At 50.8% G+C, this 24247-nt stretch overlaps 1 protein-coding gene across 5 annotated transcripts in view; it reads right to left on the minus strand.

Annotated features, from left to right (window-relative positions):
* Positions 1 to 24247, minus strand: part of IFT140 (intraflagellar transport 140) — a 258874-nt gene that overhangs the window by 122586 nt on the left and 112041 nt on the right. For 4 of the 5 annotated variants that reach the window (XM_084642123.1, XM_084642121.1, XM_084642122.1 and 1 more), the window contains 2 exons: positions 12554 to 12681; positions 4006 to 4123 (listed from right to left, as the gene is read on the minus strand). In XM_084642123.1, the coding sequence (XP_084498249.1) occupies positions 4006 to 4123; positions 12554 to 12681 (246 nt within the window). The remainder of the gene's footprint in view (positions 1 to 4005; positions 4124 to 12553; positions 12682 to 24247) is intronic. The other variant, XM_084642124.1, reaches the window with a different exon arrangement.

A 24247-nucleotide genomic window follows, 5' to 3' on the forward strand; every position in this document is an offset into this window, starting at 1 on the left:
CTTTGCCTCAGTTTTTAATAAAGGTAATGAGGAACTTAAGGGCAGTGGCAGGGTGGCTAATAGGAACAAGGATATGGAAGCAGAAATTACCACATACGAGGCAGAAGCCAAACTCAAACAGCTTAATGGGACCAAATGGGGGAACCTGGATAATCTCCATCCAAAAATATTAAAGGAACTGGCACAAGAAATTGCAAACCCCAAAGCAAGTTTTTTTTATGAATCTGTAAACTTAGGGGTTGTACCCTATGACTGGAGAATTGCAAATATAGTACCTATACTTAAGAAAGGGGAAAAATATCATATGGGAAACTACAGGCCTGTTAGTGTGACTGTGGTGGGGCAACTGCCCCACCCCTATGAGAGATAGGGCTAGAGTAGGCCAGAGCAGCTGCACAGAAGGGCAGCCAATCAGGAAAAGGCCTACTGTGAGCCAATCAGGGCCAGTATTACAGCCGGCCAATCAGGGCTAGGCTAGGCCTTATATAAAGGCTGCCCAGGAAGGGAGCAGGCAGTCTGTCCCAGACCTTTATGGGGGAAGTTCTGTCTCCTGAGCAGGAGACAAGCACCTTGGACAGAGCCATGCTAGGCAGGCTCAGGGGAGCATAGAAGGGCTCTGGCCCAATACCTGCCAGACTGCGGGCCCTGATAGAAAGGGCCTAGAGGGTGTGAAGGGCCAGAGGGGAAGTGGCCCAGGGACAGTTAGACAAGGGGAGAGAAGGAGGGCAGGGAGGCTGCCATTAGAGGGTCCTTGGGTCAGGACCCAGAGTAGTGGGCGGGCCTGGGTTCCCCCCTTCCTCCTTGTACAGCACCTGGCTGTGGAAGGGTGCCCATGACAGACTGCAACCAGCCCTTGAACAGAGGGGCTAGACTAGAGGGGTTGTGGTTGGCCACTGCAGCAGGAGTGAACTGGAAAGACTGCTGTTAACCCGCCCTGGAAGGGGGTGAGTGTGGACTTGGGGGCACTGCCGGAGGGCAGTGGCCTGAAGAGGACACCATGAGAGAAGGGAGCAACGCTGGTCCAAACGCCAACAGAGGGCAAAAAATGGACGGGACACCACCAATGGAGGGTGCTCCACATGGACTGAGCTAATTCCCAGAGTTACCAACAGGAGGTACTGCGGTGGTGAGTCCCAGCCCCGTCACAATGACCTCAATTGTATACAAGGTCTTAGAACAAATTTCGAAAGAGAGAGTAATTAAAGACCTAGAGGCAAATGGCAACTGGGATAAAATAAAACACCGTTTTATAAAAGGTAGTTTGTACCAGACCAACCTGATCTCTTTCTTTGTCTAGGAAATCAGTTATCTTCTCAAAGAAAATGTACTAGATCTAATCTACCTGGATTTCAAGTAAAGCATTTGATATAGTTCCACGTGGGAAATTATTAGTTAATTTGGAGAAAATGGGGATTAATACCAGAATCCAAAGGTGGGTAAGGAGCTGGTTAAAGGGAAGACTACAATGGGTCATGCTGAAAGGTGAACTGCCGGGCTGGAGAGGTTACTCACCTCAGTCCCTGGAAAAATCATGGAGCAGGTCCTCAAGGAATCAATTCTGAAACACTTAGAGGAGAAGAAAGTGATCAGGAACAGTCAGCATGGATTCATCAAGGGCAAGTCATGCCTGACTAATCTAATTGCCTTTTATGATGAGATAACTGGCCCTGTGGATGAGGGGAAAGCAGTGGATGTGTTGTTCCTTGACTTTTGCAAAGCCTTTGACACGGTCTCCCATAGTATTCTTGCCAGCAAGTTAAAGAAGTATGGGCTGGATGAATGGACTATAAGGTGGATAGAAAGTTGGCTAGATTGTCGGGATCAACGGGTAGTGATCAATGGCTCCATGTCTAGTTGGCAGCCGGTATCAAGTGGAGTGCCCCTAGGGTCTGTCCTCGGGCCGGTTTTGTTCAATATCTTCATAAATGATCTGGAGGATGGTGTGGATTGCACCCTCAGCAAGTTTGCAGATGACACTAAACTGGGAGGAGAGGTAGATACGCTGGGGGGTAGGAATAGGATACAGAGGGCCCTAGACCAATTAGAGGATTGGGCCAAAAGAAATCTGATGAGGTTCAACAAGGACAAGTGCAGAGTCCTGCACTTAGGACGGAAGAATCCCATGCACTGCTACAGACTAGGGACCGAATGGCTAGGCAGCAATTCTGCAGAAAAGGACCTACGGGTTACAGTGGACGAGAAGCTGGATATGAGTCGAGAGTGTGCCCTTGTTGCCAATGGCATTTTGGGATGTATAAGTAGGTGCATTGCCAGCAGATCAAGGGACGTGATCGTTCCCCTCTATTCGACATTGGTGAGGCCTCATCTGGAGTCCTGTGTCCAGTTTTGGGCCCCACACTACATGAAGGATGTGGAAAAATTGGAAAGAGCCCAGTGGAGGGCAACAAAAATGATTAGGGGACTGGAACACATGACTTATGAGGAGAGGCTGAGGGAACTGGGATTGTTTAGTCTGCGGAAGAGAAGAATGAGGGGGGATTTGATAGCTGCTTTCAACAACCTGAAAGGGGGTTCCAAAGAGGATGGATCTAGACTGTTCTCAGTGGTACCAGATGATAGAACATGGAGTAATGGTCTCAAGTTGCAGTGGGGGAGGTTTAGGTTGGATATTAGGAAAAACTTTTTCATGATGAGGGTGGTGAAGCACTGGAATGCGTTACCTAGGGAGGTGGTGGAATCTCTTTCCTTAGAAGTTTTTAAGGTCAGGCTTGACAAAGCCCTGGCTGGGATGATTTAGTTGGGGATTGGTCCTGCTTTGAGCAGGGGGTTGGACTAGATGACCTCCTGAGATCCCTTCCAACCCTGATATTCTATGATTCTATGATACTAGAGGAGTGCCTCAAGGATCAGTATTGGTACCATCTTATTTAACATTTTCATTTATGGCCTTGGCACAAAAAGTTGGAGTGTGCTAATAAAATTAGCAAATGACACAAAGTTGTGAGGTACTGCCTATATGGAGGAGGACCAGAATATCATTCAAGAAGATTTGGATGACCTTGAAAACTATAGTAATACAAATGGGATGAAATTGAATAGTGCAAAGTCCGAGGTCATGCATGTAGGGACTAACAACAAGAATTTCTCCTATAAGATAGGGAGGTATCAGTTGGAAGTCTCAGAGGAGGAGAAAGCCCTTGTGTATTGGTCAATCACAGGATGACTATGAGCCACCAATGTGATGCAGCCTTGACAAAGGCTAATGCAATGCTAGGATGTATCAGGTAAGATTTCCAGTAGAGACCGGGAAGGTTTATTACCATTATACAAGGCATTGATGAGACTTGATCTGGAATACTGTGTGCAATTCTGGTATCCCATGTTTAAGAAAGATGAATTCTAACTGGAACAGGTGCAGACAAGGCTACTAGGATGATCAGCGCAATGGAGAACCTACCTTACAAAAGGAGACTTAGGCTAAACAAACCAAGCTCCTTAACAGAACAAAGGATGAGGAGAGATATGATTGCTCTCTGTAAATATATGAAAGGGATAAATATCAGAGGGAGAGAGAGGTTAATTTAAGTTAAGAGCCAATGCTGGCACAAGAACAAATGGCCATCAATAAGTTTAAGCTTGAAATTAGATAAAGGCTTCTCACCATCAGAGGAATGAAGCTCTGGAAAAGCCTTCCAAGGGGCGTAGTGCAGGCAAAAAACCTCACTCATTTTAAGAATGAGCTTGATAAATTTATGGAGAGGATAATATGATGAGATTTCCTATAATGGCATTTGGCCAATCCGCAACTTCTATTAGCAAATATCTCCAATGGCCAGAGATGGGACAATAGAGCGCTTAGACCTACAAAAACTTTTAGTGCTTCTATCAATGCTTACCCCAGAAATTCTGATTCTTGAAAACAGAGCATAGCCAATGTGGGTTTAAATTAGAGAAGTTAACCCACTTTATCTCTGCATTATAGCTAGTCTGGCATTTGGTGTCACATTCAGACCTCTGTGTGGTATCTGGAGAGTCCTGTCTCACCTTGTTGACGAGGATGCTGACTTTGTTGCCATAAGAATTGCACTTAACGGATGCAATGCCCCCCAGGTCAGGAAAAAGCTCAGTCAAGTTCTTACTACTGCAGTGCACTTTTGCCTCTCTGTGGGGACAGACAATAATGATTCATGAGGTGCCAAGTGTCAGTACTTGAAAAACAGTTAAAAATATTTTTCAAACTTCAAAAAAGACCTTTAATAATCAAATAGGGCACAGGACTCAAATATTTGACGTCTTCTCACCTTTGGTCCAAGACTCTAGCTTCCCCTTAGAGGCTTAAACACAGCAGAAGTAAACTTAAGTGTTCTGCTGTGTTCCAACACCTGCAACAAGAAAATCCTGCCACCCTGTTTCAGGAGAAGTAGAATTTGTCTACATGGGGAAATTGACTGGCATAGCTGAAGTGGAATAACTATTGTGTCCCCATGAGAAAGTTATACTGGCATAACTATAGTGGAATAGTTATTTCACTTCCGCTATGCTAGTCAGTTTCTCCATGTAGAAAAGTTCTAAGGGCTCGTCTACACTGCCTTGCAGTTTGGACTCCAGGCATTCGAACAGCAGTGTGCACCAAAGTGCTGCTCTGCTGTAAGACCCTGGTGTGGATAACACAAGCATGAACTAAAAGGATCCTAGTTCATATTAACTTAGTCCTCTCAAAACAGTACTACATTCACATCCTCATAGTCTGAACTGCTGGGCAGTGTAGACATAGCCTAAGAGACTGAATTGTTCACACTTTTGTCCTCCTTTCTCCCTATACCCAATCAAGCCTTCCTACTGTAGCAGCAACAGTAACAACATTCACTCTGCCTGAGAGAACACTTCCTATCCGTCACTGTGATACAGCTAACAAGAGTGACAGTATTTATTTTTAGACTTATAAAATGAAAACCAGGCATGGCCTCTGAATTCATATATAAAAATAACATTCTAGGGTTCTATTTATGGTCTTGTTAATTCCAGATCAAATATGCTCACTTTACAAGAAAACAAGTTTTTTTTTTTACAGCCCTAAAAATTCAGCCTGACATCTGAGAGTTAAGCTGGGTTCTTTCAATCTCCAACATCAACACCAATAATAAAGGCCCCACAAGTCATAGTGATACCCTGCACAAACCCAGGGTTTTCAAATTAGGCCCTCTGTGATACCTGTGCAATGCCAGTGCTGCCAACGGGTTTTCACAGGTTTGACTGACAGGAGTTTTGCAAATTGTTCTGCTGATATATAAGATACATAAGAAAGAACAGACTTCAGCTTACCCTCTTGGTTCTGCAGGGTTCTCAAACTTATTTCGTCACTAACTGTCAACAGATAAGAGGCTCTGAACACACACAAGGAGCAGAAGTGTGGAGTCAAAATGTACAAGTCTGACACAGTCATTTGTCAGAGTAGAAGCACACTTCAACATAACAGTATGACTAATATTAAACTCTCACTCATTTCAGAATTTAATCAAGTACTTCACCTCAGGAAAAGTTCCAAAAAAAAAAAAGGGGGGGGGGGAGAACCTTACACCCTGCCCTGTAGGTCAACAAACTTAGGCTCTTTTGATTCAATAGAGGAAGTGAATTCCAAAGTTGAGGACCCTCTAACTCGTCCTATGTTTGTACTTACAGGCTGGCAGTAGAAATATCTAAATTGTTCTCAACTACTAAGAACAAAGGGAAAAAGATAGTCTTAAGTATTCAAGACCCAATTCACTTGATAGATTGAAGTCAACGCCTTGAGAAAGTTTCTGTGGACTCCTCCCCCACTGCCCAAAAGTGCTTATGTTCTCAGAGAGAGCTGCGAAAACTCCCTGTTCTGTTCCTAAAGCTAGGTTTCCTACATGGGAGAGTATCAAGCTACTCATTGAGCCATCATCAGCCTTACCACAGAAGGTTTTGGCTAGTGAATGACAGTAACAAACCACGATGCTGTTACTCAGTGTCACCCCAGATGGGAATCATTGTGGGGGAAAAGGGTAATTATTTCAAGTTTCCCTTCCCTCTAGGGAAAAAAAAAAAGATAAGCCATGCAAACTCCACTCCAGTAGCAACATTGTATTTATCCCCAAAGAAATACTCATTGATAATTGGAGTAATGATGGAAACAAATACTGAAGATCGGGAAGCCCTGAATACACTATATGTGTTGCTTACAACAGTGCATGAATTTCTTGCTCTCTGGGATTGAGAGTCCAAGTCCTCACTGAGAATTCAAACTCATGGAGAAGCAGCAGTGACATCACTGAAGCCATTACCCTTGATCCCAAATCTCAGACCTGGAAAAAAAGGTTACCCACTTTCTCGTAACTATTGTTCTTTGAGATGTGTTCTTCATGTCCATTCCAATCAGGTGTGCGCATGCCACGTGCACGACAGTCAGAAGATTTTTTCCCTTAGCAGTAGCCCTAGGGTCTGTCTGGGCACCCCATCCCCTGGAGTTGTGCCTTCATGATGCTCAATATAGGGCCCTGCTGACCTGACCTCAATTCCTTCTTGCCGGCTACTCCGTCAGCAGGGTAGGAGGGTGGGTATTGGAATGGACATGAACAACACATCTCAAAGAACAACAGTTACGAGAAGGTGAGTTACTTTTTTCTTCTTTGCGTGCTTGTTCATGTCAATTCCAATCAGGTGACTCCCAAGCGTAAATTCAGGAGGCAGGGTCGGAGTTGTCCACTGATTGGAGCACCACTCTACCGAAGGCTGCATCATCTCTGGCCTGCTGGGTAATCGCATAATGCATGGTGAAAGTATGTATGGAGGACCACGTCGCAGCTCTGCATATTTGTTGGGAGGGAACCTGTACCAGGAATGCAGCTGAAGAAGCCTGAGCCCTGGTGGAGGGCGCAGTGAGCAGAGGGGCAGGTACCCCGCCAGGTTATAGCACCCTCGGATACAGGACATGATCCACGATGAAATTAGTTGAGATGAGACTGGAAGACCCTTCATTCTGTCTGCCACAGCCACGAATAGTTGAATGCACTTCCGGAATGGATTTGTTCTCTCGATTTAAAAGGCTAATGCTTTGCAGACATCCAACGAATGAAACCTCTGCTCCCTGCCACTTGTGTGCAGGTTAGGATAGAACACTGGGAGGAAGATGTCCTGGTTGATGTGAAATTGGTAGACAACTTTCAGGAGGAAAGCTGGGTGAGGCCAGAACTGAACCTTGTCCTTAAAGAACACTGTGTAAGGAAGCTCTGATGTTAGGGTCTTGAGCTCAAAAACCCTCCTGGCTGAAGTTATTACTACCAGAAACACCACCTTGTATGAGAGGTAGAGCAGGGAGCACGTTGTTAGTGGTTCAAAGGGTTAGTGGTTCACCAGTCTGGAAAGGACCAGGTTGAGGTCCCAGGCCGGGACGAGCTGTCGGACTTGCAGATATAGCCTGTGGAGACCTTTGAGGAAACGGCTGACCATAGGGTTGGCGAACACTGACCGGCCCTCTGCACCTGGATGGCAGGCAGAAATGGTGGTCAAGTGAACCCTTACTGACGACATGGACAGACCCTGCTGCTTGAGATGGAGAAGGTAGACCAGTATGAGTGGCATAGAGGCGATCATCAAGGACAAATGATGCTGCACCAACCAGATTGAAAATCTCTTCCATTTGGCAAGGTAGGTAGCTCTGGTGGAGGGTTTCCTACTGCCAAGGAGGACTTGTCTAACTGGATCTGAGCAGGAGAGCTCCATCGGGTTCAGTCATGGAGCTTCCACGCCGTGAGGTTCAATGACTCGAGGTTCAGGTGCTGGAGACGGCCATGATCCTGAGTTATCAAGTCCAGGAAGAGCGGCAAGGTGACTGGGGCTTCCACGGACATGTCCAGGAGCAATGTGTACCAGTGCTGGCGGAGCCAGACTGGAGCTATCAATATCAGCACTGCTTGATCCCTCCATATCTTGGGGAGCACTGCATGAATGAGAGGAATGGACAGAACTGCATATCGGAGATGGATTCCCCAGGGAAGGAGGAACGCATCCGTTATGGAGCCCGGGCTGTGATTAGGAATCATAGAATCATGGAAGAGTAGGGTTGGAAGAGACCTCAGGAGGTCCAATCCCTTGCTCAAAGGAAGGAGCAGAACTGCTGACACTTCCTGTTGTGTCGCGTGGCAAAGAGGGCTACCTGGGGAAAGACCCACTGCTGGAAAATGGAGTTCATGACGTCCGGGTGTAGGGACCACTCATGGCCATGGAACAACCTGCTGAGATAATCCGCTAATTCATTCTGTACCCCAGGGAGGTATGATGCTTGCAGGTGTATCGAATGCTTTACACAGAAGTCCCACAGAATGGGGGCTTCCTGGCAAAGGGGAGAGGAGCGTGCACCCCCATCTGTTGATATAAAACATCACCGTGGCATTGTCTGTCATCACTGATACACATCCTCCCCTTTAAATGGGCTCGGAAAGTCTGGCATGCCAGGAGTACTGCTCTCAGCTCTCTGACATTGACAGAGAGCGAGCCTTGCCTGAGACCAGAGGCCTTGTGTTCTGAGGTCTCCCAGATGTACTCCCCAGCCCAAGTCTGATGCATCCGTAACCAACGAGAGAGTTGGCTGGGGGCTGGTGAAGAGAAGGGAGTCAAGGACCAGGCGAGGCACAGTCACGACCCTGTCCAAACTGTCCCGAACTGGCCGATACACTGAGGCTAGCCAAAACTGGAGCAGCTGGAGTCTTGGCTTGGCACGTTGCATCACATAGGTATAAGCAGCCATGTGTCCCAGGAGTTTCAGGCAATTCCTTGCTGTGTTGATGGGGAACTGCCTGAGACTCCGAATAATGTCGCCCAGGGCCCGGAACCTCGATTCCCATAGGTACTCCTTGGCCTCAGTAGAGTCCAGTACCACCCCTATAAATTCTATCCGCTGAACCGGGGGCAGTGTTGATTTCCCAACATTCAAGAGAAGGCCCAGTTCATCGAACATTGTTCTTATGAAGTCGACTTGTGCCTCCACTTGAACCCTGGAGTGGCCCTTGATCAGTCAGTCGTCAAGGTACAGAAACACTTGTACCTGCCGCCTGCGGAGGAACGCGGCCACGACTGCCATGCACTTGGTAAAAACTTGAGGTGTCGCTGACAGGCCAAATGGGAGGACTGTGAACTGGAAGTGGTTGTTGTCCACCACAAACCTGAGGTATTCTCTGTGGGATGGTGTGATTGCTATATGAAAGTATGCATCCCTCAAGTCGAGGGTGGCATACCAGCCCTCTGGACCCAAGGAAGAGATGATGGAAGCCAAGGAGACCATGTGGAACTTGAGTTTCTTCATAAACTTGTTGAGCTTTCGCAGGTCTAGGATGGGCCCGAGTCTGCCGTTGGCTTTCAGTATCAGGGAATACCGGGAATAGAAGCCCTTGCCTTTCTGCTCCTGAGGAACCTCTTCCACTGCCCTAGCGAGAGGAGCGAGAACACCTCCTTTTTAAGGAGTTGCTCATGAGAAAGTTCCCTGAAGAGGGATGGGGAAGGGTGGTGGAAGTGCGGAAGGGCAGAAAATTGGAACAAATACCTCCTCTCAACCGTGCAGCACACCCAGCGGTCCGATGTAATATGGGCCCATGCAGGGTAGAAAGGGGATAGAAGGGATGAAAAGGTAAGGCATCCAGTCTTTGTACTGGTGTATCACTCCAGGGCGCACCTCCAAAAGGCCTGTTTTTGGCCTCAGGAGGGTTTAGACTGGCAAGAGCCATGCCCAGAGGAGGGATGAGGTCTCTTCCTCGAGTTCCTACTCCTCCTGCTCAACCCCTCCTGCCTACCCTGAGGTTGATAATTCCTCGGTGGGGGCTGAAGTCTAAAGTGCCTCCGTTGGTTGGCAGGGGTGTGGGGGCCCAGGGATTTCAGGGTGGCTTGAGAGTCCTTGAGGAGAACAAAGACTGGCCCTCAAACAGGAGGTCCTGGACTGTCTGCTGTACCTCGTATGGGAGGCTAGAAACCTGCAGCCAGGAACTCCTTCTCATAGCCACCCCGGTAGGTACATTACACCCTGGTAACTATGGTGCAAGACGCTGTGTCCGCAGTGTCTAAGACTGCCTACAGGGATGCATGAGAGATCAATTTGCCCTCCTGTACTAGCACGGAAAACTCTGTGGGAGAGACCATAGGCAGGAGTTCTGCAAATTTTTCCATGGCCCCAAAAGTATTGTAATTGTACCTGCTAACCACTGCCCGATGGTTAGCGATATGGAGCTTCAAATCTCCCACCATCGAATAGATTTCCTCCCGAAGAGGTCCAGCTTTTTGGCCTCTTGATTCTCGGGAGAAGGCCCCTGGTAGCCTTGGTGCTTGCATAGGTTGGCTGCATCCACTATCAGAGACTCCAGCAGGGGGTGCGTATATAAGTGTTCATACCACTTGGAGGAGACTAAATATCTCCACTCATACCTTTTCTTGGTAGGCGGCAACAAGGACGGGGTCTGCCACAGGGTCTTAGTGGCATTGCTGATTGTCTTAATCAGCAGCCGCGCGATACAGGATAGTTCTGGAGGAGAAAGGCTATCGACCATTGGGTCAGCCTCCACCACCTCCTCCTCCAGTTTGGTGTTTAGGTTCTGGGCCACCTGTCTCAGCAGCTTCTGTAGGACCCTGCTGTCCTCTAAGGCTGGAGAGATTGATGAGCCAGCCATCTCTTCATCCGGAGATGAGGGGGATGAGATGGCGGCCAGTACTGGAGCCTGCTCCCTGCCCTCAGCCCCCTTGGGTGCTGCTGTCGGTGCCACGGCCAGTACCAGGATCGATGCCGGGATCAGAGTCGCACTCGGTGCCAAGGATGTGAAGCAATCGGCGCCCCCATTGTCAATGCTGCAATCAGTGCCGAGATTGTCAATGTCGGTATGGCTGCCCGATGGGTCCCCGCCGGGATCCCTGGTGTGAAGGGCGTGTGCAGCAGAGGCCACCGATGCTGATCTGGAACCCTGGCTCTGCCCCGGGCTTTGGTGATAGTCCCAGGGTGTCCAGAAGGGCCACTCAGGAGCCTGCCACTGACCCGGGTAGGGCGGTCTGTTGCAACAGGAGCAAGATCTTCTGCTTCTGCTGGAATGCGATGACTCCACTTCCGACTCCGAGGTTTCCGACTGTGATGACCACGGAGGAGCAGAGCCCCTTGGTGCTGGCGAGAGATGCCAACTGGGGGATCAGAGCAGTTCCCCCACATGGGCCACCGGTGCCAGGAGTCGATACACTGGGGATGATACTCTCATCACCAGCTTGCCCATAGAATATATTGGGCCAGGAACTAGTGCTGGCAAGCAGTCCAGGTGGTCTGGACTCGACTGGACCCCTCCAGGGGCAGGAGTCAGTGGAAGTCCCACCGATTGCTGACCACCTGGTCTTTAGACCTGGTCAGGGAACCCCCTCTGTCAGCCTTCCTCTTTTTGTGGGGCCTCACAAATGTCTGGGATCTGTGCACAGAGCCGTGGCGGTGCCTAGGGTCTCTAGAGGAGTCGACAGTGCCGAAGCACTGGGCACCAAAGAAGCTGCACTTGGAGCTGGGTCTGCTGCACCGGGCTCCAACTGAGGCTTAAATGCTACCTCCATAAGCAAAACTCGGAGGCGCTGTTCTCTGTCTTTAAGGGTCCTGGGGCAAAACCCTCTACAGATCTTAAAACGCTCCCTAAGATTACCCTCACCGAGACGCTTCAAGCACGAAGTGTGCGGGTCATTTCTCAGCATAAGCCTGCCGCAGTCTGAGCATGGCTTAAAGCCTGGGGACTGAGGCATACCCTGGTGCCAGGGAAAAGCATCAGGGGCGGGGGGGGGGAACCCCCATAGGAACCTTATGAGAAAAACAATCTACACTAAGTGTAACTATTCTACTACCAATTCTAACTATACATACAAAGGGTGATAATGCGAAGCTTGCTGAAGCGAGAGCAGTGGAGTTCCAGCTAGCCATCACGGGTAGTAAGAAGGAACTGAGGCGGGGGGCGGGGTCAAGTCAGCAGGGCTCTATATTGGGTGCCACGAAGGCGCAACTCCAGGGGGCACCCAGACCGACCCTGCAGATACTGCTAGGGGAAAAATCTTCCAGCTGTCGTGCATGTAGCGTGCTCACACCTGATTGGAATTGACATGAACAAGCATTTGATGAAGAACTTGAGAATACAAAAGGGTCAACTTCTCACAAGAGTGGTTTGTGAGTGTATAAAACATCAGTTTATCATCAGATACTATTGACCTGGCAATACACCTCACTAGGTAAGGCTGGGTCTTCTAACCTCAGCTTCTCCCTGTAAACACTGAAAGTAGAGCAGTAAAATTTGGCAGGAGTCTACAAAGTAAAAAATATATATACATATATATTTTTTTAAGAAGCCAAGGACTAAATAGGCCAAGATAACCTCTACAGGGCATGCACACACATGGCCACAAAAAAGCCTGCACTCCCACTGCCTTTGATGTACTTATTCTATGAATTCAGTCTCCAGGGTTGTCAGTCTAGCATTTTTCACTAGTACAAAATTCCCTTAAGGTAAAAAAGGAAAAAAAAAAGAAAAGACAGAAACCTGAGTTATAGATTCAGACCCTTGTAAATGCTTATTAATACCTGCGAGAGAGATCAAAGATTTTAAAGTGAGCCAAGTCCGTTCCCACAGCCAGGAAATTCCCGCAGACATCCAACAGGCAGGGATTCCCCTCTGCTTCAGAGAATATCAGCAGCTGTTTGACAGTACCCTGGGGACGGGAGATAGCAGCAACTTTAAATGTTAACTTTCTGACAGGGAGGTTTTTCTGTCAATTAAGCTTGCACATCAAGCCCACTTCTGTTTTATCCCAACAACCACCACTAATGTAATAAGTGCATCACAGCAATTTGTTGATACTATCCTGTGACTTAAGGCTTTATGGGAATATACTTATGAATGTATATATGACATAACTAGAATGTGTTTTATGCTACATATTCCATGTAACATATCTCTGTAAAGGTTATGATCTACTGAATCTATTAATCCTATTTGTATGCATGTATCATTTTTGTATTCGAAGTTATGAATATTAGCTGCATACTTGTTTGATTCTGAGTAGGTTTTAGTGAAGCAGTTGGTTAGCTTCCTGAGAAAAGACTATTCTCAGTAAGTGCCCAGTCAAGAAGCCCTTAAGCCAACAATGAACTTAAAGATGCCAATCACATCTGGGCTTTCCCAGGAATGTGGCTTGGCTGGTAAGGAACTCAGTCATGCATGGACATGTGACTTGCCCAGGTGACTCCAAAACTCCATTTTGTAGCTGGACTTTGCATAGGAGAGAGGAGGGGGTCTCCACCCACAAAAGAGAGTCTATTTAAACCACAGGGAGACCCCTGCATTCTGTCTTCAGCTGGCTAAAGAGCAAGCCTCTCCACATCCAAGGATACCTGAAAGAAACTGCAACAAAGGACTGTAACTACAGGGGGTGTGAGTGATTGCTGGACCCAGACTTGAAGGAGGCTAGTCTGTAAAAGGAAGCTTATTGGTGACGTTTTTATCTGTATTCAATTTTATTACCGTACTTGTAAGGGCTTGGGGGGATATTTTGGGGAAATAGGAACTCCAAGTGGTCCTTTCCCTGATTGTTTGTTAAATCACTTGGTGTGGCAGCGAATACTTAATCCAAGGGCAAAGACTTTGTGCCTTGGGGAAGCTTTAATCTAAGCTGGTAGAAATAAGCTTAGGGGGTCTTTCATGCAGATCCCCACATCTGTACCCTAGAGTTCAGAGTGGGGAGGGAACCCTGACAGTACTAGACATAGACTTGTGTGTTTTATTTTATTTTGCTTGGTAATTCACTTTGTTCTGTCCGTTACTACTTGGAACGACTTAAATCCTACTTTCTGTATTTAATAAAATCACTTTTTACTTATTAATTAACCCAGGGTATGTATTAATACCTGGGGGGAAAGGGCGGGCAAACAGCTGTGCACCTCTCTCTCTATCAGTGTTATAGAGGGCGAACAATTTATGAGTTTACCCTGTATAAGATTTATAAATGGATTTTAAAACGGATTTATTTAGGATTTGGAACCCATTGGGAGTTGGGCATCTGAGTGTTAAAGGCAGGAACACTTCCTAAGTTGCTTTCAGTTAAGCCTACAGCTGTTAGGGGATGTGGTTCAGACCCTGGGTCTGGGTTTGCAGCAGGCTAGTGGGTCTGGCTCAAACCAGGCAGGGCACTGAAGTCCTAAGCTGACAGGGCAGGAAAGCAAGAGCAGAAGTAGTCTTGACACATCAGGTGGAAGTCCCCAGGGGGTTTCTGTGATCAAACCCATCACATATCCTATCTAGGAACAGCTATACAATAGATGGGAGGGGGATGGAAGTTACCCACCTTTTTGTAACTTGTTTTTCTAGATGTGTTGCTCATGCCCATTCCATTGTAGGTGTGCATGCATCCACTTGTGCAGCTGTCAGAGACTTTTGCCTTAGCGGTATCCATAGGGCCAGCTATGGTGCCCTCTGGGGTGCTGCACTCACACCATGGTATATCAGGCGCTGCCAGTCCTACGCCCTCTCAGTTCCTTCTTGCTGACAACTCCAACAGAGGGGTAGGAGGGCACTTAATGGAATGGACATGAGCAACACATCTTGAAGAACAGTTATGAAAAGGTGGGTAACTGTTCTTTCTTCGAGTGTTTGCTCATGTCGATTCCACTGTAGGTGACTCACAAGCAGAATCCTCTGAGATGGGCTCAGAGTTCACAGTCTTGCAGATTGGAGCACTGCTCTGCCAAAACCAGCGTCGTCTTGAACTTGTTGGGTCAGCACAAAGTGCAAAGCGAATGTGTGGACAGACAACCAGGTTGCAGCCCAATAAATTTCCTGGATCAGCACTTGAGCTGCTGACGCCTGCACCCTAGTTGAGTGAGCCGTCATGATCGCGGGTGGGGCCACCTTTTGCCAGCTTGTAACAGTAACAGATGCAGGCCGTGATGCGAGACAAAATTCTCTGGGCAGACACTGGGCGACCCTTCATCCTGTCTGCGACAGCAACAAACAACTGTGTAGACTTACAGAACAGCTTTGTTCTATCTATGTAGAAGGCCAGTGCCCATCTGACATTCAGGGTATGCAGCTTGCGTTCCTCATCCATTGCATGAGACTTTGGACAAAGGACTGGTAAGAATATGTCTGGGCCAGTATGGAACTGGGAGATGACCTTGGGCAGAAAGGCCGGGTGCAGACACAGCTGGATCTTGTCCTTATAGATGATCGTATAAGGTGGTTCCAACATGAGTGCCCCGATCTCGGATACCCTGTGGGCTGAAGTTTTATAGCAACTAAGAAGGAGACCTTCCATGATGGGAGCAGGAAGCCAAGGGATCAAAGGGGAGTCCCATGAGTCTTGACAGCACAAGATTCAAGGGGGGAACTGGGTCCCGGATATGCGGGTAAAGGCGCTCCAGACCTTTCAAGAACTGCACCGTCATGGGATGAGCGAAGACCGATCTGCCTTGAAACAGAGGGTGGAATGCCGAAATGGCTGCCAGGTATACCTTGACCGAAGATAGTGACAGGCCCTAGAGCTTAAGGTGCATCAAATAGTCCAGGATGTCTTGCAGCTAATGTGATGATCCGAGGCCCAAAACATGAACTGCTTCCACTTTGCCACATAGGTAGCTCTAGTGGAGGGTTTCCTGCTGCCCAGCAGGGCCTGCTGGACACCAGCGGAACACCACTGCTCGTCCCCTTAGCCATGCAGTAGCCAGGCTGTCAAGTGCAGCGCCGCCAGGTTCAGATGCAGCAGATTGCCATGGTTCTGGGACAGCAGATCCGGCCAAAGAGGCAGCTGCAGCGGGGTGGCTGCCGAAAGTCTCAGCAGCAGTGTTGACAAGGCCACGCTGGGGCTATAAGGATGACCATCATTTGGTTCTGCTTCACCTTTAGCAGGACCTTGTGGATTAACGGCACTGGCAGAAAGGCGTAAATCAGCGTTTCCAACCATGGGATCAGGAAAGTGTCCAACAGGGAGCCCTTGTCCCTGCCCTGCAGAGAACAGAATATGTGGCACTTTCTGTTCTGCCAGGATGTGAACAGGTCGACCTGGGGAGTCCCCCACCTGTGGAAGATTAGGCTGACCAGTTCCGGATGGAGCGACCATTCGTGGCAAGACGAGAAGGTCCTGCTGAGGCGATCTGCCAGGATGTTCTTGGTTCCGGGCAGTTGGGTGGCTACCAGATGAACGGCATGCCGCACACAGAAGTCCCAGAGGCTGAGCACTTCCTGACAAAGGGCCGAAGACCTGGCACCACCCTGCCTGTTGATGTAATACATTGCAGTGGTATTGTCTGTGAGGACCTGCACCACCTTACCTTTCAGGTCAGGCAAGAAAGCCTGGCAGGCCAGGAAAACTGCTCTGACCTTTTTGACATTGATATGAAGGGCTAGACCATTTTGTAGCCAAGAGCCCTGGGTGTTGAGCTCACCCAGATGGGCTCCCCAGCCCAGATCCGATGCATCTGAGACCAGGGTCAGCACCGAGACAGGGTCGCAAAGGGAACTCCTTGCAGCACCGACTTGGGATCCTGTCACCAGCCTAGGGACAAGAGGACGTGGCTCGGCATCATGACCACTTGGTCCAGGGGGTGCCTGCGGGGGATGTAGACTGAGGCCAGCCACACCTGCAGAGATCTTAGATGAAGGCAGGCATGGCTGATCACATACATGCACACAGCCATGTGGCCCATCAGTCGCAGACACATGTGGGCCGTGGTGAGCGGGTGGGTCTTTATGTGGGAGAGCAAGTCCACCAGGGCCTGAAAACATGCTTCCAGAAGGAAGGCCTTGGTTCGCGTGGAGTCGAGGACCACTCTAATGAACTCTATGCATTGAACTGGGGTTAATGTGGACTTTTCTGTGTTTATTAACTGGCCCAGGTCACTACCGGTGGATAGCACAGAGCGAGGCTCCTTTGCACCTGCTCCAGAGACCTGCCATTGATGAGTCAGTCGTCGAGATATGGACAGATCTGGACTCCTCGACGCCCCAGGTAAGCCACTACCGGTGCCACACATTTCATGAACACCCTGGGGGCCGAGGACAGGCCAAAGGGTAGCACCATAAACTGGAAGTGGTGCCCAGCCACTATGAAACACAGAAAACGCCTGTGTCCTGGGAATATGGAGATGTGACAGGCATCGGTCGGTTCTCCGAGCCCCTAGGGGCGATGGAGAGCAATGGTCTCCGTGGCAGGCCTTGGCCCCACCTCCCGGGCGTTGGGGAATTAGCGGGAAGGTGTGCCGGCCGGAATCAGTAGCGCGCCCCTCAGGCAGGGGAGCACCGGCAAGAGTCAGTAGCGCGCCCCTCAGGCAGGGGAGCGCCGGCAAGAGTCAGTAGCGCGCCCCTCAGGCAGGGGAGCGCCAGGGTAGGGGAACGCAGGGCCACCCAACTCCACTGCTTTCCAACCCAGGGCCCTAACAGTGGCGGGAGGCGAAGGACCCGCCGCTGGGTCAGCGGGGCAGTCTGCGCCTGCTGCCCAAATACACCCACTCCATGGTGTAGTTGGGCCCCTGGGCTACTTCCTACCCGGTCTCTCTCAGGCGGGTCGCTCCGGTCCCTCCAACTCCTCCGGGTAGTCCGCTGCGGGCAGCTCCGGTTCCTCCAGGTATTCCGCTGCGGGCCAGTCCCACTCCCCCTCGGTATTGGACTCACGCTGGCCCGGGCTGCAGTCAGGCCCCTCCAGGTCCTCTGGGTATTCAGCGGCCGGCAACCCTGGTTGCCACAGGCCTTCCCCCCAGTCAGGCTCCTCCTTGCCCAGGGCTTCGCCTGGGTCAGCAGCAGGATTGCGAGGGAGCAGCCTGTGTCTGTCTCCCTCCCTGGTGCTCTCCTCACTGGGCAGAGGGCCCCGCCCTTTGTACTTCCTGTCCCACCCTTCCCCTTCCAGGGATTGGCGGAAGCTTGGCCTGGCCCCGCCCACTCAGGCTCAGAGGGTAGCTCTTTACCCTCTGGTTCGGAGGGGAGCCACCCTGGCTCCCTACAGGAGACATGAAAGTACGTGTCCTTTAAGTCGAGAGCGGCATACCAGTCCCTTGGATCCAGGGAAGAGATGATGGAGGCAGGGAGACCATGAGGAACTTCAACTTCTTGAGAAACTTCTTTAGGTCCAGAATGGGTCTGAGGCCCAGAATTAGGAAGTAGTGGGAGTAGAATCCTCTTCCTCTTCCTTCCATGTCCCGAGGAACCTCCTCCACAGCCCCATGCCCAGGAGCTTCTTGACCTCCTGGATAGAAGTTGCTTGTGAAAAGGGCCCTGAAGAGGGATGGGGAGGTGGGAGGGAGGGGTGAGAGGGAGGAGTGGTCAAAAATTGCAGGGTATAGCACTGAGCCACTATGTCCAGGACCCAGCAGTCCAACATAACCCATGACCAGCCCAAGCAGTCTGGGAAGGGTGGTTGAGGAAAAAGCAGGAAGGATCTGGGCAGTTAGCTGGTATGTCACTCCTGAATGCACCCTCAAAATGAGCACTTCCGGTCCCCTGGTGCTTTCCTGTGGGAGGCTGCACAGGAGATCAGGATGATGAAGGGTGGTGGCAGCTAAACCAGATGTCCCTTTTCCTCACAGGCCCTTGTCAAGGCTGCTACTGTTAAGACAGTCTTTCCAGCCTCCTCCACTGTCTCGACGCCTGAGAAGTGTGCATCCCCAGGGAGCGGAGGGTCGTCCCCATGTCTTTTAGGCTGTGCAGTCGCGTATTGGTTTGATCTGAAAAAAGGCCAACACCATCAAACGGGAGGTCCTGAATAGAGAACTGCATCTCCTGGGACAGTCCGGCAGTCTAAAGCCAGGAACTGCACCACATGACCACTGCCGAGGCTACCACCTGGGCAGCTGAATCGGCCACATCCCAAGCCATTTGGAGAGTGCACCGAGCTGCCGCAGTACACTCCTCCACTAGAGTTGCGAACTCCTGGGCCGTCTCCTGAGACATGGAGTCCTTGAACTTGAGGAGAGAGTCCCACAATTTAAAGTTATAGCGACAGAAGAGGGCCTGGTGGTTCGCCACCCGAAACTGAAGGCTGGCCATAGAAAAAAAAAATCTTGCGAACAAACAAATCCAGCCTCTTGGCCTTCTTATTCTTAGGGGTGGAACTGGTGGGCCCGTTTATCCCTCTCGTTGACCGTCAACATGACCAACGATCCAGGTGGCAGGTGGGTGTATAAGTACTCAAACCCTTTTATGGGAACGAAGTTCTTCTTTTCTGCCCTCTTAGAAATGGGCAGGATGGAGGATGGGGTTTGCCAGATGGTCTTGGCAATGTTCAGGACCCCCTCATACACTGGGAGTGTGATGTGGGCCGGGTAAGATGGTGAAAGTACATTAAATAATGTGTCTGTCTGCTCCTCCCTCTCCTCCACCTTGAGGTCCAAGTTTGATGCCACCCTACGGAGCAGTGTCTGGTGCACCCTGAAATCATCTGGTGGGCTAGCTCTAGAGGGGCCCACCACTGCCCTGTCCAGAAAGGTGGAGGATGATTGAACCACCAAGGGAGATACAGTGGTGTCCTCACCCGCTGGGGAGGGCGGTCTCGGGGTAGGTACCAGCTCCTCACCCGTGGTGGCTACCAGAGTGTCCTGCACTAAACCCGGTGCTGTTGGTACCATGGGCGCTGACTTTGGCCTGTGTAACGCGGCGACTGAGGGCTGGCAAGAGTGGAGCAACGGCATAACAAGAATGCCCCAGCTGTTCCAATAAGGTCGTTGGGTCGGCCACTGGGCCTGCTGTCAGGCTGGCACCGATGCCGCTGACGCGTTCCCTGGAGCCCAATAACATTGCTGCCTGGGCGAGGGGCTGAAGTCCACCTCCGAGCCGGAGAAGTCGTCACCCTCCAGTGACTAAGGCGAGGCTGGTGAGGCTTGGGTCTGGTGGCTCACCGTCGCCACTGGCGACCACTGCCCGGAGCAGTCTGATCAGTGCCAGGAGTAGGGAAAGCAGCGCCAGGTCAGGGAGCAACCTCAAGGTCTCAGTAATGGTGACCAACAGCATGACAAAGACCAGTCCCGAGGAGATAGTCTATGCCTGTGCGAGCCCCGGTGTGAAGACGGGGATCGGGAGCACAGTGCCGATGACTTGTAGCGACGAGCCGGAGACCTGGGCCAATGCAGAGACCAAGAACATGTCAACCTATGGCTCTGTCTTGGTTCTGGAGACTGGTGGTGCTCACTTGTCTTGTGCAAGGTCTTGCTGGCAGGCTTGCCCTCATGGGGAGCCATAACCCGTGCCAGCTGCGGCGGGGGCATTCTTAGCTGTCCAGGCTGAGAGGGAGTCGACTGCACCGTTGGCTCGGGCCCTTCACTGTTCCCTGAAGTTGGTGGCGTGTCCTTTCAGGGGGAGGAACTCCCTGGGGCTAAGCCCTTTTGCGGGTCCGGAGTAGGCGTAAGGCCCGAACAGGGTCCTTTGCCCAGAGCCCCCTAGTCGGGTTTGCTCAGTGCCAACTTCTTTGTTTTCTTTGGCACCAGGGATTGGTGCCGGGAAGAGCCTGATGCCAGGGGTGCACTACGCACCGAAGCCGAAGTGCTGTGTGCCATGTCGGGCCATGCCAGCTCCAAAGCTGGGCACAGGGTAACCTGTATCACGAGGGCCCTGAAACTTATGTTGCGCTCTCTCTGTGTCCGAGGACGAAAGTTCTTACAGATGCAACAGCACTCCTTTATTTGGGATTTCCTGAGGCAGCTTAGACAACTATCTTGCGGGTCACTAACAAGCATAGGCCTGTTACATGTGGAGCAAGGCTTAACACCTGGAAACTGGGGCATGCCCCTCCTGGGGCAAAGTCTCCACCAGGACACTATCTAACTAAACACTTAACAGCTACTTAAAAGCTAACTAACAACAATTAAACTTGGTGGGATAATTCACATGACTGGAGTATTGTCATGGATGGATATAAACTATTCAGGAAGGACAGGCAGGGCAGAAAAGGTGGGGGAGTTGCATTGTATGTAAGAGAGCAGTATGACTGCTCAGAACTCCGGTATGAAACTGCAGAAAACCTGAGAGTCTCTGGATTAAGTTTAGAAGTGTGAGCAACAAGGGTGATGTCATGGTGGGAGTCTGCTATAGACCACCGGACTAGGGGGAGGAGGTGGACGAGACTTTCTTCTGGCAACTCACAGAAGTGACTAGATCGCAGGCCCTGGTTCTCATGGGAGACTTCAATCACCCTGATATCTGCTGGGAGAGCAATACAGCGGTACACAGACAATCCAGGAAGTTTTTGGAAAGTGTAGGGGACAATTTCCTGGTGCAAGTGCTGGAGGAACCAACTAGGGGAAGAGCTCTTCTTGACCTGCTGCTCACAAACAGGGAAGAATTAGTAGGGGAAGCAAAAGTGGATGGGAACCTGGGAGGCAGTGACCATGAAATGGTCGAGTTCAGGATCCTAACACAAGGAAGAAAGGAGAGCAGCAGAATATGGAGCCTGGACTTCAGAAAAGCAGACTTTGACTCCTTCAGAGAACTGATGGGCAGGATCCCCTGGGAGAATAACATGAGGGGGAAAGGAGTCCAGGAGACTGGCTATATTTTAAAGAATCCTCATTGAGGTTATAGGGACAAACCATCCCGATGTGTAGAAAGAATAGTAAATATGGCAGGAGACCAGCTTGGCTTAACAGTGAAATCTTTGCTGAGCTTTAACACAAAAAAGAAGCTTACAAGAAGTGGAAGACTGGACAAAGGACCAGGGAAGGGTAAAAAAATATTGCTCGGGCATGCAGGAGTGAAATCAGGAAGGCCAAATCACACTTGGAGTTGCAGCTAGGAAGAGATGTTAAGAGTAACAAGAAAGGGTTTCTTCAGGTATGCTAGCAACAAGAAAAAGGTCAAGGAAAGTGTGGGCCCCTTACTGAATGGGGGAGGCAACCTAGTGACAGAGCATGTGGAAAAAGCTCCAGTACAGTGACCACTAAATTCAAGCTGTCGCGCCCTGGGTGGTAGACCGAGGTGAGCCATGCTTGCAACGGCCTGAGCCGGAGCCTGGCATGTCGGGTCACGTACGTCCACGAAGCCATGTGGCTGAGGAGACTCATGCACCCTCATGCTGTCGAGGTCGGGAATTGCAGAAGGCCTTGAAAGATGCCCACGATAGCCCGGAAGCGGGAGTCTGGTAGGAGGGCCTGCACCTGAACAGACGCCAGCACTGCCCCGATGAATTCTATCCTCTGGGTCAGTTCTAGGGTCGATTTCTCCACGTTGAGGAGGAGACCCAGCCATTCAAACATACATTTGGCCAGGTGGAGTTGGGACTGCATCTGCTTTCTGGTGCAGCCCCAAATTAACAGTCATCAGGTAGGGATACACTTGTACCTGCCGTCGACAGAGGAAGGCAGCCACAATCAACATACACTTGGTGAACACTTGTGGGGACCTTGAAAGGCCAAATGGAAGGGCCATAAACTGGTAATGTTCGCGGTTGACCACGAAGCGCAGGAAGTGTCTGTGCGCCAGATGAACTGCTATGTGGAAGTACGCCTCCTTCATGTCGAGGGCAGCATACCAGTCTCCAGGATCCAAGAGGAGGATAATGGTGCCAAGGGAGACAATGCGGAACTTCAACTTTACTATGAATTTGTTGAGCCAGTGCAGATCCAGAATGGGCCGGAGGCCCCCTTTGGCCTTGTGGATTAGGAAATAGCAGGAGTAGAACCCCTTGCCACTTAGATCCCGTGCAACCTCTTCTATCGCACCCATGGCAAGGAGCGCCCGAACCTCCTGAATAAGGAGATGCTCGTGAGCGGGGTCCCTGAAGTGGGACGGGGAAGGGGGGTGGGAAGGCGGGTAGGAGCAGAATTGGAGAGCATTTGCCGCTTCCACCGTGAGGAGGACCCAGCAGTCCAAGGTTATTTGGAACCATGCACGGTGGAAGTGGGATAAACTATTCAAAAAGGGTGGGGAAGGATCCAGGAGTAAGTCTGGTATGCCATCCTCGGGCATCCTTTCAAAAGGCCTGCTTGGAACCCGACGATGGTTTGGTCAGGCCCTGGCCTTGACCAGACGGGAGGTTGGAGAGCTTCCTTCTGCCATTCCTCCCCCACCACCTGTAAAAATCCTGCCTCGACCGAGGAGGATACGAGCGCTGTTGCGGCAGCTGGGGCTTGAAGTGTTTCCAATGGGTTGCTGGGGTGTGCATACCCAGGGACTTCATCGTTGCGCTCGAGGCCTTAAGGCTATGCAGCCTAGAGTCAGCCTGTTCTGTGAACAGGCCCTCCCCATCAAAGTGCAGGTCCTGCAGTGTCTGCTGAACCTCAGGAGGCAGGCCAGGCCTCATGGCAACCCCGGAGGACAAGGTACAAGTGGCTGAGTCTTCAGCGTCCAGTGAGGCCTGCAAAGAGGTCTGTTCCACTGTCTTGCCCTCTTCAATAAGAGTCCCAAACTCCTCTCTGGACTCAGGTGGTATACGCTTCTTGAACTTCAGCATAGAGTTCCAGGAGTTAAGGTTGTAGCAGCTCAGGAGTGCCTGCTGATTAGCAATCCGGAGCTGGAGCCTCCCTGTGGAGTACACCTTGCAGCCAAACAAGTCCAGCTACTTGGCGTCCTTAGACTTAGGAGCTGGGGCCTGCTGCCAGTGCCTCTCCTTCTCATTCATGGCTGCAACTACCAGCGAGCAGGGCTTCAGGTGCATGAAGAGGTAGTCATAGCCCTTCGAGGGTACAAACTATTTGCGTTCGACCCCGTTGGCCATAGGGGGAATGGAGGCTGGGGTCTGCCAGATGGCTTTGGCATTGGACTGAATGGTCTTGATGACGGGCAGGGCCATCCTCGATGGACCTTCCGGGGCCAAAATGACCGCCACCAAGTCCTCCGATTCCACCACCTGCTCAGCCTGCAGACCCATGTTGCATGCCACCCTGCACAGGAGGTCTTGGTGGGGGCAGATGTCTATGGGTGGCAGCCTGGAAATAGAGATGCCTGCCACAGCCTCGTCAGGGGAGGAGGAAAGAGGCCAGAGGGGGGAGAGGGTCATCTCGACCTCCCTGTTCTATGCGGGCTTGATGCCCCGTGTCACTGACCATAGGCCAAGGCTCGGGAATTGGAGTTGGAAGGGGTCCCAAGGGAGGGAGGGTTCCTCCGCACCCCGAGGAGTGGGCCGACTGGTCGAGGCTTCCAGCACCCTTGTTTCATTAGCGGCCGACCAGGAAGCTCCAGACTATGCACCCTGGGCCTGATGGTACGTCCATGAAGTCCAGAATGGTCACTGGGTAGGCCCCTGCCCATGCAGCGGCCATGATCCTGCCCCCATGTCAGGGCAGCTACGGTCTGACTGGTGGCGG

Source organism: Lepidochelys olivacea (genome assembly GCF_965140295.1).
Source record: "Lepidochelys olivacea isolate rLepOli2 genome assembly, chromosome: 10".
NCBI classification, from domain to species: Eukaryota; Metazoa; Chordata; order Testudines; family Cheloniidae; genus Lepidochelys; species Lepidochelys olivacea.